General features: G+C 37.8%; 1 protein-coding gene across 2 annotated transcripts in view; it reads right to left on the minus strand.

Annotated features, from left to right (window-relative positions):
- Positions 1 to 15,651, minus strand: part of PCSK5 (proprotein convertase subtilisin/kexin type 5) — a 269,863-nt gene that overhangs the window by 60,978 nt on the left and 193,234 nt on the right. For both annotated transcript variants that reach the window (XM_061355628.1, XM_061355629.1), the window contains exons 14-20: positions 9,025 to 9,168; positions 7,389 to 7,491; positions 6,626 to 6,819; positions 5,109 to 5,193; positions 2,360 to 2,457; positions 1,669 to 1,798; positions 593 to 708 (exon numbers count right to left, since the gene is read on the minus strand). In XM_061355628.1, coding sequence (XP_061211612.1) covers positions 593 to 708; positions 1,669 to 1,798; positions 2,360 to 2,457; positions 5,109 to 5,193; positions 6,626 to 6,819; positions 7,389 to 7,491; positions 9,025 to 9,168 — 870 coding nt within the window. The remainder of the gene's footprint in view (positions 1 to 592; positions 709 to 1,668; positions 1,799 to 2,359; positions 2,458 to 5,108; positions 5,194 to 6,625; positions 6,820 to 7,388; positions 7,492 to 9,024; positions 9,169 to 15,651) is intronic.

Raw genomic sequence — 15,651 nt, forward strand, 5'->3', positions numbered from 1 at the left:
TGATATTTGAAAGGAATGAATATTAGTGAAAAATTATGCCAATCATACGCAATAAGAATGCTGTCTTGATTGCCACAGAAAACTTTTCAGAGGAAAAGTGGAGATCTGAACTTTCTCTGAAGTTCAAATCTCCACCACAAATTGGGCGCTCCTTATTTCAGAATTCTTTTGTTCTCATTACCCTTTCACATAATTCAAGCAACACTACAGGGTTTTAAAATCCTTTTTACTTACTAGCATTTTCACAGTTTAAAGTGGAAAAATAAATAGTGATTCTATTGATACTACATCAGGGTCTTTAGATAAAAACCTTTTGAAAGCAATGGCTTTTGAAAAACAGATAAGGAAGTAAAAGTAGGTTGTTGGCAGGGCAGAAAGTATTTTAGGAAAATTCAGGTAAAGTGGATGTGACTAATCTTGTTAATACATGCAAATGTAGCTTCCTCCTTTTCATAAGACTGAAAAAATTAAGAACTTATGTAGGCCTCGAATCAAGACTGTAACACAATAAAAGAAATAGACCAAACCAACCCATACATGTAAAAGAAGATGGCAGTGGTAAAATGAATCTCTTCAGATATATTTCACTCACCATCCTTGCAGACTGTTCCCACCACGCAGACACCAGTGTCCAGGTTATAGCCGCTTGGACAGCTTGTACAGTTTCTGTCTCCTTGACCACTGCAATCCAAACAGCTGGCATCACATCTGAAAGAGAGTGACAGGAGTTGGTCTCGTGGTCTCGTCATAGGAGCCCTCTTCTGTATTGCAGAGGGCTTGTTTCTAAAGGTATCAACTGCTCTATTAATAATTAAAAGTAATTAACTATCCCTGCTTCTTTCCTCCAACCACTTTTTACTAAATAGCTGTATTATTCTACTATTCTGGAACGATGCAGAAGTAATCAACAAAAGCATTAAGCTAATCGTGCATACAAATGCCAGCAAGACATGAGCTAAAGCCACAGGACGAAAACAACTGACCTGCTGCCCAGTCTTTTTCATCAGCCTTCTGCTTCCACCATATTTTCATTGGAAGTAAATTTTTTCATGTGTGTAAAACTGTAACACAGGGTGATTCCCTTCCTGTCGTGAACTCAATGTGAGTGAATAATAAGTGATTCCAAAGAGCAACAAATGGTATTTGTTTAATAAAGAATGGAATGGAAAAAATGTCCGTTCCTTCCACAGCTCAGCCTTGTCCAAGATTTATCCACACATCTGTACACAGAGTCAGGTGAGCTATTCTGGATAGTAGTCTGGTGATACACTTGTGCCATGTTTGTGGAATGGTCCCTGTAAATAATGATTAACTTGTAATAACCCCCACTATTCTTACTATTTTTGTTTATTACTCAGAAACTGAGATCCTCTACCAGATTTATAAATATAAAACATGCCTATGCATATCTACATATACATATGCGTGAAGGGCACGCATATCTGTATAAGAAAAAACACTTTTAGAAGACCTGCATGAATATAACTCTAAAAGACCAAACCCCAAACCAAAACAGTCTTCCTTCATTTGCATAGCATGCAGTATATTATTTTTTGATTTTTTTAAGTCAGTAGTGATGTTATGTTCTCATAAGCATTATCTTCTTCAACACAGGAATAGCTAATATACTGCCAAACATTGGACACATGTATTAGCCACTGATCATACCTCTTACAGCTTTTGTATCCACTTTCAGTAGAGTGATCAAGATAATAACCACTACTACAGGACTGCACACATCTTCCATCTTCCATAAAATAACCTTGTGTGCAGTTTATACAGGCATCTACTCCAGCACCTTAAACCAGAGAGAAAATATACTGTATTACTGGCCGGTTCCTCTTATTGCCTAACAGACACCACCTTTAATGGTGGCAAAACCTTATAACTTTAGATACTTTTTTTACCTGCCTTTCTTTCAAACAGCAGCATCAAGCAATAAAGGTATGTGGCTTGAATAAACTACATAATTTCAGTAAATTTTTCTGAAAGAAATAGCTGTTGGTAGTTCTGAAAGTCATACAAAATATATCAGTCATTATTACATCCCAGAAAGAAAATGGAGGGCATTACTGGAAATCAGAATAAACTCTACTAATGGCAGGGGGAGGGAGGAGAAAGGTAAAAAATAAGAAAAAAAAAGGAAAAGCTTTTATACACATTTTCAATTAGAAAACTCAGAATTTCATGTTATCCCAAGGAAGTCTGCTGTATTTAAAATATATGCAAGAACTGTCAAGAGAATTAACCTTTTAAATGTAAACAATCCTGTTAAACGGTAAGTGTGACATAGTAGAATATAATCAGAGCTAAAAACATAGAGGAAAGGAAATGATGCAGACAGATGTCAGTGGTGTACCTGCACATGTTGCACAGGAACGGTGACATGGTTCACATTCTTTACCATTATGGTATTTTCCTTCTTCACAGCGGATAGCACATTTAGTGCCATGCAAACTATTATAAAAAGGAAAAAAGGACAGTGTTTGGGCAGATAACAGCAACAGAGGAGAATGTCATGCAGAAACGAGTAATTATCTTTTCATAAAAGAATAATCAATACCTTAGAATTCACCAGATTCCTTCATTGGCAGTATTTTATGAATTTCGAGACAACAACCTTACAAACTTTTTGTAAAATACTACCAAGTAGTAGGGGATGGGAAGAAAATGAACAATACCAAAAACTACTAAAAATTCAGGCATGTCAAATTCAATTACCCACAAGGAATTTCTCACAGGGTCAGCATCACTGTATTAAAAAAATAATGCTAAGGGACTTTTTACACCATCTCAAGCTTCTCTTGAAAAGACCTGCAGTATTTCCTGACATTACACTACAGCACAGGTTAAGAACACACCCACAGTGAAGGAAATCACCACCTCTTTCTGCAACAGCAGTTTCCTTTGAAAACTCCTAACTGAATGGCAGGGGAGATTTGTCAAGATTACAGTTGGAGGTGCTCTCCCTGAGGGCACTTTAAAGAGAGCCAAAAGAGTGAGTAACAGAAAGAAAGAAATAGCATAGAGTCACATTTCTGTGCTTCTCTCTAAGTAGCTGTTTGTGCTTTTCATGCTATAAGGTGCCTACAGCAGTTTGGTGTTGGGGTTTATGGTTGTTTTGTTGTGTTGCGGTTTTTTTCCCCCTTAAGACAGGACTTTTCTGCCAGGTTTGCCATCTTCGGTGGAACTTCAGCTTTCATCCGATTTCTTTCTCTAAATATGCTCTTCAGCTCTGGGGATTGCTACCTTGAGTGAGTGAAAACCCTGTTTTACAGACTGGATCCAGCAAACGTGTGCTCAGCACCACTGGAAATTTTCAAGAATGTGTATGGTCCCAATTTAGAAAAAGAAAATAAAAATAAGCAAACTAGCCATTCAACACATCTAACAACTCCTGCTTTCTTTTTGTTTTTCCCCACTCACACATCTCAAAGTGCTTTACAAGGCAGGTAGCATTATCATGTTTTTACACGTGGAAGAACTAATAATTTGCCCATGTTTATTTAATGGGCCAGTAACAGAACCAGAACCGGAATCCAGCTCTTCCAAGACCTGCACAGGGCTGTGACCAATGATAATTCTGTCAAGAAAATGCAGCAAATTTCAAACAACTAGCGAGCATGAAATGATTGCTCTGCAAGGCTGCACTTATCTGGCACACCCACACAGATGGTGTTTTTCCAAAACGTTACTAAAAGTCAATCTCAGTTTGCTAACATTGCCCAAGAAAACATGAAGTTTAGGTTAATTTGTTTTTTGTGGTTATTTTTTTTTTTAATGTTCTGATTTCTCCTCACAGTGAATAGACTTGTCTACTTTCTTCACTGGTGCTACAAGCTGCTGTTTCTGTTAACAGATAGGGAAAGTCAGTTTCCCGGAGATAAAGAAAATGTGGGCATAACTTTTCTATAGCGACTGTGTCCTATAAGGTCCCTAACTGTCATCTTTGGTCTCCTGGCATATTTGCTCATTCTAGGAACTTCTAGACAGCTAATTTACTAATTTGATTTAGCAGTTACACAGAAGGTCATGCTGAGTATATTAAATTTCTCCAAAATCTTAACATGAACTGCAAATTAATTAACATTTTAAAAGGGAAGCAGATACTTGCACTTCACAGAAGTATGAATAGACCAATGTTCTGATCTGATCCATGCTTTCCTTCTGATTAGATCACATTTCCTTTTCAACAGGTCACTTTTAAAAAAAATAGATATTCATAACGAAACTTGTGCAGGCACTTGGAAAATCTAGATGCAACATAAATATACAGAAATGAGAATTCCTTTACAAAATGTAAAGAAATTCAGCTATTGATGTCCTAGAGGCAAACAACATTCAGCTCTTACTAAGAATGAAAATCTACTTTGATGGACGGTAAAAGCTCCATGCTAAAACATTTGCAGCATGCTCATATTCTGCAAGAAGAACTACAGCCCCCTACAGATACTGAATACTGACTTCCTATTTTTTGTGGCATAAAGCCAGCATTCATTCCCTCATGAATTTTACAAGATTTCTGGCCTTTACTGCTTGGATCAAAAGGTCCTTCATTCATAAAGGAGCTTGATATGTGTACTGCTGCTTTGTAGGTTTCACCTACCAGTTTCAAGAATGATTAAGTCCTCCTATGAAGAAAAAAATACCCACTGCTGTTTAAAATACGTGCACACTAAACTGTAATAGAATTGAGCTTGAGGTAGATGAGATAAGTGAATGACTGGATGTCTGAAGAAATACAGTATAGATAAGAAAATACTTTTAAACCATCACAGGAATGAATCAGAAAGTTCAATATGATTTATCAGCTTTACTGCCAAAATAATGCTTGACTATAGGTCAAAAAAGTGAAGAAGCCAGCTTGCCATATGACTGTGCTTTTTATTTTACCTAAAATCAAAGACCCTCTAAAAACCTGCTGTTAGCCAAGCTGGCAGGCAGTAGTAGAAGAAAATTCTATACAACTTTACAAACTAAACAGTGATGAAACATATGAAATGAGGGCCATTCAAGGTTAAATAGCTATCTGATGTTCTTCATTGTGTATTCACAACCCTGTAGACCTCTTCAGGTATGGTCTTTAGCGACATCCATCATTTCCTTACCTTAGGCCATGTTTGCATTCTGTGCAGATTTGGTATTCAACACATGTCTTACAGTCTTCACTACATTTTCGGCAAACAATCTTATCTACAAAGTAAAAAAGATAACAGCCCAGAAGACCTTGGTCAGTTTAATAAAACTGTATGGATATATTATTACACAACTTACTACTTTCTAGCTTGACATCAGGAAGGGAAACAGCAAGCTAGACTAGAGTAGCTAAATTCTGTCTATCATTAGCTTTTCTCATCAAACATCAATGGTTTAATTATTTCTAAACATTTGAAGTTATAGTAGTACCCTGAGAAAGATGTTTTGAGGGCATTAAAAATCTTTATAAACATTAAAAAATTTACATTAACTATTTATAATATGGACGATTCATCTTTTCATATAGCAGTGATATGCAGAAATGACTCCCTTTGTTCCAAAGACCATCCTGCAATTTCCCTTTTACACTTCCCATTCAAGCAGCCTGTCCTGTTTTCCTGATTTGAAGCTGAAAGGCACACCTGCATGAACAGGTCTGATCTTAACGCAGTCAACACATAAATTACTTAACCCCTGCCTTTTCATGTCACGAGCTCCCTGTTTTAAAAGATGTCTCTCTCTCTATTTGGACCTGCTCTCTTTTGAGATGCAGTGCCATGTACCTTTCTGAGAAGAAAAATCTGATGTTCCCATTTAATCCTAAATTCTCATCTGTCCCTCTTAACTGGGTGTAAAGGAATTCCCTTTACTGTAGTTTTCACGCAGTGAAAGATGGAAGAATTAAATTAGTACCTGTTTTTACTAATTCTCAAAAACAAACACACAGCTTCATGATGCAGAAAGCAAAAGGTTAAGGTACCTAGATGAACAAAGCTCCTGAGCATATATTTATCTTCTACCAATGTGGCCAAAGTCATTGCAGTTTTAAGTGCCTGTTTGAATATATGTCTAAGTACCTTGGCTAGCCAAAGCTGAAAATTGAACATGGGCAGTCTACTTGGCAATCACAGGAGGAAACTGAAGGCAGGTGTCTCACATAGCAGAGGATTACTGCTCTTGGGTCATTACATCGCTGCAGGTATGTAGGTCTGTCAAAAACATTAACTGCAACAACATTTTGCATCTAAGGAGCCTATTTTAATTAGAATTCCAGATCAGTGCCTATGGTCGATTCTGCAGCTCTCTCTTCTATCTGACACCATGTCATTTGAATTTGGAGAAACAGAGAATGCCTCATGTTCAGCATGTGCATGCTGCCTGTCACTTTCTGGAGTAGTGACAACCTGCTCTGTCCTACAGCTGACTTGCTCTTGAACTGCCCTCCTTCGCTACTGTGCCATTAAGCATGTTTTTTAAAATAAAGGAAGATATTGAGTAGATTCTTGATCATACCTGGCAATAATTTAATAAGAGGAATAGAATAAGAGACAGACGAATCACCATACACTTTTCCTGCTTGTAAGTATTCCAGCAACGTCCCCAGATCAAATTCTGTAGCCACAGTAAAGAAACAACAAGAAATACTAACTCTTATCCAGGTAAAACCCATCAGGGCAGTTGGTAATACAGCTATTGGTTACTTCATTCAGGTAGTAGCCAGATTTACAGGTCATGCATTGGTCACTATGGCCTCCAACACAGGTTTCACAGTTGGGTGAGCATTTTTTACAGCGTTTCTTGTCTGCGTTGTAGTGACCAGGTGGGCAGGTCGAAACACAGATCCTGCAGATAGCGGGGAAGAGAAGGCAGAGTCGTTAATGAAATAATCTGTCACTACATTCCTGGACCATGACTGCCAAGCAGAAATATTTCTCAGCATTACTGTTTTTCTAATGATCACGTGTTTACTAAGATGTAACCCTCCAAAGTATTGCATCAAGCTGCCTCTTCCATCTATTTCCCTACTAAATAAGCTATCTCACTGGCAAATACCTTGTCAGACAGTCATACAATATAATTTATAACCATCTACATTTCTTCCTATCTTGTTCAAACTCAATCACACAAGTTATCACAATTTTATATATATATATATATGTATATATACACATATACATGTACGGTTTCATGAAAAAATAATCAAGACATGGGGAAATAATCAGAGAAGAAGCGCGTTCGAAGGCTGTACTTTAATTTCTGATTAACTGGGGTTTTGTTTTCAACTCCTAGGAAAATCTGTCAAATTCACTGGCAAATGAATTATCCATGACTGCAGCAAATAGAAGAGGAAAGGAACTTAAGCTATATATTAAGAAATTCATGAAGCAAAGATATTTTTCTCTTGTTCTTACCGCGTGTTGTTCTTAGATTTGTAGTAGTAGTGCAGACAGTCAGTACAATGATCTGGTCCTGGCCCATCACACCCTACTTTACTGCATTCTGCATTGCAGGGACCTGTAACAAAACCAGACACAGGGGGAGAAGGGATTAAAACTTTTCATTTAGTACTTAGCATCCTTAAAACATATTATTTTAATGGATAATGCAATCACTGTTTCCCTGTTTGATGTGAATTCCAAACAGAAATTTGGCTGCACTAAAAACAGATTTTTAGTACGAAAAGACCTTGCAAATCCTGGTCTCAGTATTTACTAACAGGGATTTATGATTTCTAGCAAGTGTGGCATTCTCCACAGAATCTATCACAGAATCTATTTCTGGATCCAAACAGATGCTTTCCTAATAAGTGACAAATCATTCTGAATTTTATTCAGAAATGTGCAAGGACTTCTGTTTCATAATGAGGAATTATTTGCAAAATCACTTAAAACAAGCAGGGCAACATAAATGATGAACAACACGATTGGTGGCTACCACTCTGGTTACCAGCTGGATAACAACTGGTTCAATTGACTACCACAATCCAACTGAACCAGGCACAAAGGCGTAGATGTGATTTCTTCTGAGCTGCTACATGCTGCAAAACCTTACCTATTACTTATTAGCAAGTCTTCCATCTCATGTTAGATTTGAAAATTCATATATCCCTTTCAACTCAAGATATTCTATGATAGTTCACAGTTTTCAAATAGGTCCTTTCTGCTGTGCAAGGAGAAAACCATCAACTCCTGTGTTTATGTAGATGAACAAAACCCATGGGTGAAGTTGTAACTTTCAGGATCACTGCCCTCTCATGAATGAAAAGTCTTGAGTTTGACAGCCACCTTGAAATTTATCCTAATCTCAGGTAAACTTGAAATAAAGTGAGTCTGCTTCATACAAAAACTTAAGAACTTAGTGACCTTTCCAGCAGAGAAAGTATTGTTTCATCACCTACCACAACAAAGAGTTCAGCAGTTCTTAATCTAAATTGGAACTGTGGGTCTGACATACTGACATGCAGGAGACTGTAAAAACAGGAACTTCTAAACTGAACTTTGTCCTGCTGTTTTGCTTACCAAAGCAATACTTCAGATTCATCAGCCCTAACCATCTACACGAAGCTCCTCATGTTGGAATACATATAGGGAAGTACCAACTTGACATACTTTGCAGTGCCAAAAATCTAGTTCTATTAAAGACTAATGGTAAGGTTGAAAAAATTCTGTAGGGATGAGTAAGAAACAATACAGATGTAGAAGATAATGTTTTTCATATACACATTTGTATATATGTATAAGACTATAATGTATATATGAATATATTTCATATATGTATATGAATGTATATTTTTATATACTTATATGAAAAGCAGTGCATTCTTTCTTCATAGTATATTAAATGTAGCTTAAAAAATACGTAACTCTATGCTTACAAAGTCATATGGATAAAATGACAATATCTAACTTTAAATTATGAAACAAATAGTTCTGACCCTAAATTAAGAATCCAGTTTGTTAATATTTTATGTATGCAGAGTCTCAGGGCACTCCTTCAACCCACTACATATTCTGTGAAGGCACAATCAGAGTAACAGAATGTACACACCTGAATAGTCATCTGTTCCATAATCTTCTGTAGGGTCTTCAACTGGACTAGAGCGCACTCTTTCCACTTTTGGAAAATCATTTCTTGGTGAGTAAGGCTGGATTGATGTTCCATACAGTACCAAGGACCACTCTTTCAATTTGCCTAGAAGTATTTAAAATCTATTTTTAGAAACCATTTAGATTTTCTGTGTGTTACAAAACCATATCCCTTGTTAAAATGACTTTGTGAGCATGTATGGAAACCACTTTTCAAGTAAGTGTTTTCAGTTTAATATGGATAGTGTAATCACTGCTTCACTCTAAACTGAGAAAGCACACTTTCTTCAATCAGAATTTTACATGATATCTTCATTGTGCTCCAGCTTGTTGTAGGTCTAGTAAAAAGTTTGCACCACAGGTTGAATTCAATACAAACAATAAACAACACACTCTTTGGCCATACAGTTATTTGGAAAATGTATATGCTTTTCAACCAATGAACAGGAAACAGCTTCATTTAAAATCTCCGTGGAAGTACCTGAGTGTCCCCTCCCAAATCAGCACAATTTCTTATTTATTTTGGCAGATATATCACTGCATTTTCTGCGTTCATCACTAATATTTTATCCTCACACTACTTGAGTGAAGAAACAAAAAAAGTCTGCCTACATGGAGCATTATCTGACTTTTTGGCAAGTTTTTTTGTGGGAAAAATGAAAAATTAAATATGTATCAAGACATCAGTTCATGCTGCCTCCTACAAAGTGTGAATTTCCAGTTCCTACCTTTCTGTCTATACTACCTGGTGAAGGTAAATCTTCCTCTTTTTTTCATTTTAATGATACTCAATAATTCGACCTTCCATAGAATCATAGAATAGTTAGGGTTGGAAAGGACCTTACGATCATTAAGTTCCAACCCCCCTGCCATGGGCAGGGACACCTTGCTCTAAACCATATTACCCAAGGCCTCGTCCAACCTAGCCTTGAACACTGCCAGGGATGAAGCATTCACAACCTCCTTGGGCAACCTATTCCAGTGCCTCACTACCCTAACAGGAAAGAATTTCCTCCTTATATCCAATCTAAACTTCTGCTGTTTAAGTTTGAACCCATTACCCCTTGTCCTACCACTACAGTCCCTAATGAAGAGTCCCTCCCCAGCATCCCTATAGGCACCCTTCAGATACTGGAAGGCTGCTATGAGGTCTCCACGCAGCCTTCTCCAGGCTGAACAGCCCCAACTTTCTCAGCTGATCTTCATATGGGAAGTGCTGCAGTCCCCTGATCATTCTCGTGGCCCTCCTCTGGACTTGTTCCAACAGATCCATGTCCTTTTTATGTTGAAGACACCAGAACTGCACACAATACTCCAAGTGAGGTCTCACAAGAGCAGAATAAAGGGGCAGGATCACCTCCTTCAACCTGCTGGTCATGGTCCTTTTGATGCAGCCCAGGATACTGTTGGCTTTCTGGGCCGCAAGCACACACTGAAGCTGGCTCATGTTCTTTTTCTCATCGACCAGCACCCCAAGTCCTTCTCCTCAGGGCTGCTCTGAATCTCTTCTGTGCCCAGCCTGTAGCTGTGTCTGGGATTGCTCTGACCCAGGTGTAGGACCTTGCACTTGGCATGGTTAAACTTCATGAGGTTGGCATCAGCCCACCTCACAAGCGTGTCAAGGTCCCTCTGGATGGCATTCCTTCCCTCCAGCGTATCAACTGAACCACACAGCTTGGTGTCATCAGCAAACTTGCTGAGGGCGCACTTAATCCCACTGTCCATGTCACCAACAAAGATGTTAAACAAGACCGGTCCCAACAGTGATCCCTGAGGGACACCACTCGTAACTGGTCTCCAGCCAGACACTGAGCCATTGACCATAACTCTTTTGTGTGCGGCCATCCATACTGTTTGCTTGGACCTTTTCAATCTGCGCAAGCAAACTACTTTGACCTTTACAAGTGATTTCTTGTATTTTTCCCAATGTCGTTTGGTATCATCCATTGACATGCCCAAGGCAATACACTGTCTTTGCTTTTACATTCATCCTTCAAGCAGTAAGCAACAACAAGCAAAACTACTGCCTGGCAGATAATAGTCCAACTCTTTTAAGTGGCTTATACTGGGCTTAAAGACAGGAATCTCTGTTTTGTCTCTGTCTCTTGCCAAACCAATTTAACCTTTTGGGGACAGAAATTTCTACATTTCACTTGAAACCTTCTCTGCTCTATTCTCAGTTGTTGAGAAAAAACTATAGGCAAGAGGCTATGTCACAAGACAGTTGTTTCACACAGCAGCTTTCAACTTCTCACAGCTACATCAAACCATTACTGTTTTTAAGGAGACATTCAATCTTGATTTAAAAAAATAACTGATGAAGAGCCTACTATGTCTACTGCCAAACTAGTGGCTGATTACCTTGGCTGTAGACCTGCATGCACTGTATTTTCAATTTGTCTTTTCCTGCCTCTCGTGCAAAGCCTCTTTAGTCACCACTAGGTTAAAAATGCCCAAATCACACATTTTCTTCCTGCATAGACATGTGGTGATAAGCTACCTCTCAATGTTCCTTAGAGTGATTCAGCTGGGTCCTTCAGGACACTGTTCTTTTTAGGAAATTAAGTTACACAGGGAGCTCATTTTTAACCAGATACGCAGTCATCTCTACAGCCCTTTTGAAGTACTGCTTCTCCACATACAGTTTCTATCCTTCTTGTGTTTTAACCCACTTGTACAGCATACAGACCATGATATATTGTATGCAATCAAAAAAACAAGTGTTTTGCTACATCATTCAGATCTTTTCATCTTTGTCACTATTACGCTCCGAAGATCACTAAACTAAGGCTTGATTTTAGACTTCTTCCAGAACATTGGTAAAAATACTGCACACTAGAAGAAAAAAGGTATTTACAAGGACCCACTGAAAATAACCACAAAGATGCTCCTCAGGCACAGCGTATTTTGTCCGGGCTTCATACTCTTGGAAGGGCTTGTGCTAACATTATTGCAGGAAGAATTGGTGCAAAAGGGCAGCAAAATAGGGAAATAGTGCAGGGTCTTTCAGAAGATTAGCTGCCTTTTAAGAATGGTTCAGTAAATAACGGGGAAAATTTCATGTAACTTGCCAGCAAATAAATGAAGTCTGCCTCAAGGCAGGTTTAATTTGCACAATGAAAATATTTCAATAACTAAGTATATATACTTATACTTCTATAATGAATAAACAAAGTGTGCACATTTGAGCCAAAATCTTTCCCCATTTCTGGCTGATTCCATCATTTATCTTGGCTAGAATAATTCTTTACTCTGCTTGTATTTAGTATGTAACAGAGGTCCAATATTGTATGTATAGGAGAAAGAGCGTATCCCAGTGTTTCATAGCAAGCACATGTCCACCTCCATAAACTCTACAGAATTAAGCGCGGAAATCACATGCATTACTTTTATGAAGTGGACCCTGAATTTTTGTACAGGTAACAGATGTGGCATTACCTTGCCAATGTAGCGATATGATGACATGTTGGCTCTTTGTTCTCAATTTGATTACAGGAAAACTGCAGCCTCTAATTATAAGACCATTCACTAGCTAAACAAACACATGCACTCAATAGAAAAAAGAAACAGGCATGATGGTGATATCACTGATAAACTGCAGGCTATGGTGATAAACTAGTGAGGCACCATAAATTGTGTTTAAGCACCTTCTGTTAACTCACCGAGGTGACTAACCCCAACATACCCAAACAGCAGAGTTTATCTACCACTAATAAATGGCAGGCACTTTCAAATCTTTCTGAACAGAAGTATTACTGGACAGTTTCCACCGCAGGGCTCTAGAAATTCTGGGCACATATTACTAGACCGTATACAGTGATCCAGGATCCAAATACAACCACACCATATCCAAATACAATCACAACCACACTGCATCTCGTGAAATTCAAATGTATGCAAAACCCTAACCAGTCTCAAGCAGTGTTTCACTTCAGCTGAAAGAAAATAAAGAGTAAACCCTCCAGCACAATTCTTCTAGTGTGCCAGCTTCCTCCACAAGCCTTGGCTGGACAAGTCTACCTTCTCCACATCCTCTGGCTTTACTGCCCCCTTTCTTCTACAGCTGAGTATTTAGGATTTATTCCTCACAAGAGCAAAAGCAATCTGTTCCTTGAGATTAGCAACTGTAGCAGTGAGAAGAGTATATATAATGTATTAAAATAAGTAAGACAGCAAGACCTTTTACAACTATGTATGTAAAACAGGAGTGCGAAGGAACAGGCTTTAAAGCTGGAAATGTAGTTGGCCACTTTTACACTGTCCTAGTGACATAAAAGGACTGTAAAAGTTGTTTGGAGAATAGCCCTGATGAAGTCTGCAAAATGGCTCCATGCTACCTCACTTGTAGGCCTTAATACAGGGAGTGTGCTAGGGAGCTGGGTTCCAGTTCACACAAAGGCAGAAAAGCTACCCTAAATCGTACTTGAGAACGTCCAGAGACATTCCTGGCTGTATCAGGAATAACAACTGCAAGACGCGGCTGAAAATAATTAATTTTTATCTTTTCAGTAATCTGATTAAAATTAAATTACTTGTTTAATACCTTCCTTCTATCAAATTAAGAAAAACACCAAACATCCCCGAATCCCTGAATAGTTCTGCTCATAGTCTAGGGCTGCTTTTCCAAATACTTTTAATGAATACTGCTTTTTAGTGTACTGTGAATTTTGCTCTGCATTTACTGGTGTAGTTAACATCACTCACCTAAGAAACTTTCACCACTGCGAAACCATGGTGAGAAGCAATCACTGTAGATAAAATTACATGAAAACTGAAGCACCAGCTATGAAGATTTTTTCTTCCAGAGCTCTAGAGGATGATAATCAAGATTTTCAAAATGCTCTTCTTCCAGTTAAACACTTGAGTATACAGTTTACTTTAAAATGGCACTGGCCAACCCAGAGTTACCACAGACTTTAATAAAGAGTTGTTCACTGCTCAGCAATTTTGAAAATCACACTGATTATCTCAGTCTTCAATGGGGACTTGTTGGCCTCATATTACATAACAGGTTTTAAAAATTCTGGCTTATGACAGCTGGTTTAGCATCCTAAAAAATTCAGGTTATGCAGCAACTGAGACAGGCAATAAGAGAATATGAGACAGGCAGAGAGACTGGCTGTGTGACCATCTGCTGTATTAAAACCAACATAATTCAGCTAATTAAGAGCAGAAATAAGGAAGTAAAACTCTCATTCAATTCTGTCAACTTCAGCAGCAGTGGAGTGAAACTTGTCTGCATATTAGAGTTTTTTATACAAAAATTTATCTAAGCAGCATAAAATCATCAGTTCTAGTTTTGAAATGAGAGGGTTAATTTTTGTTCAAAGTAAAATGTATAAACCCAGTTAAGTTGGGCCTATGCACCACTTGGAATAGTAAGGAACCTGGACAACTCCGTGTTCATACATAAGAATTCCTCCTGCGCCCTTGCTTGCTCTAAGTCATGATGGAAATAGTCCTATTGAGTTTGTAAGCAAGCTGCAGGAGCGACTAAACCAGCTGGTGTTCCAGAAAGGCACAGTTACTTTGAACACATAAACTGCACACAGCCTTTATTCCAATCCAAATAATTTAACAAACCAGATTTCAACCAAGAGGAAGATAATGTACTCCATCGCAATATCTGGTGGCAGGAACATTAATGGGCCTTTCCTGGACAGAGTGGAACTGAACCAATTAACATTCTTCTAAAATAGCCAACTACATGCACATGCCCTGTCACAATAGCCTTTCTTATCTTAAGCTCAAAGCACTGAAGTTTATATTTTAGTCAATGTCTATGTGTACTTCTTCATGTAGTAGAAAAATAAAAACACTTGCACTTGGTGAGGCTGATTTAAATTGTTTTATGACTTCCATTAATGTTCTAATTCAGGAACAAGTTTAAAAATCACCTATTGCAAAGTTCACAAAGACATATATTTATAAATTCAGGTACTTTAAGTTAACATCTATGTCTTAAAATTCAGAACTGACTTTTAGTAAATCAATTAGAAAACTCGTACTTCCTTTGTGAGTTTACTTAGTACCAGAAATTAAAGGTATCTTTTATTTCACTGAATTATAAACTAATTCTATTGCTAATATCATTTTAGTCCCAAATATATTTCATAGCAGATTTCTTACATTTTTTATCTATCAGAAAGCAGTGATCAACTATACAACGTAATATTATTGCATTCTGATACACTGTCCAATCAGAGATTTAGTGATAAATGATTTCCTGTACATCCACAGGATTAGTATCTCTATCATGTTTAATCTAGAACATTTGATAAAGTGATATTTTACCTTTGATTATTTGTATTGAAGGGTTTCCAACTATTTTGATGTGGGGCTCTGAAGGAGCCTTTAAAGGAGGGTATTTAGTATTCACGCATAAACAGTGGTATTCTTATCTGTGTATAACGTATCTATTTCAAAATGGTTTTTAACATTTAAATTTCATTAACTCCAAAGGCAAGTATATACTCATACTTCATAACCAACAAACACAAGTAAGCATGTACTCTCATGAGTTCTTTGAAAGCCCTTCCCTCAAACTCAGTGCTCATATTGAAATGTGTGAATGAAATTGAACTGTGCA

Source organism: Neopsephotus bourkii, unplaced genomic scaffold (genome assembly GCF_033783945.1).
Source record: "Neopsephotus bourkii isolate Nb327-2 ecotype Australia unplaced genomic scaffold, CSIRO-AGI_Nbou_v1 NB_816, whole genome shotgun sequence".
In the NCBI taxonomy this organism is placed as follows: Eukaryota; Metazoa; Chordata; class Aves; order Psittaciformes; family Psittacidae; genus Neopsephotus; species Neopsephotus bourkii.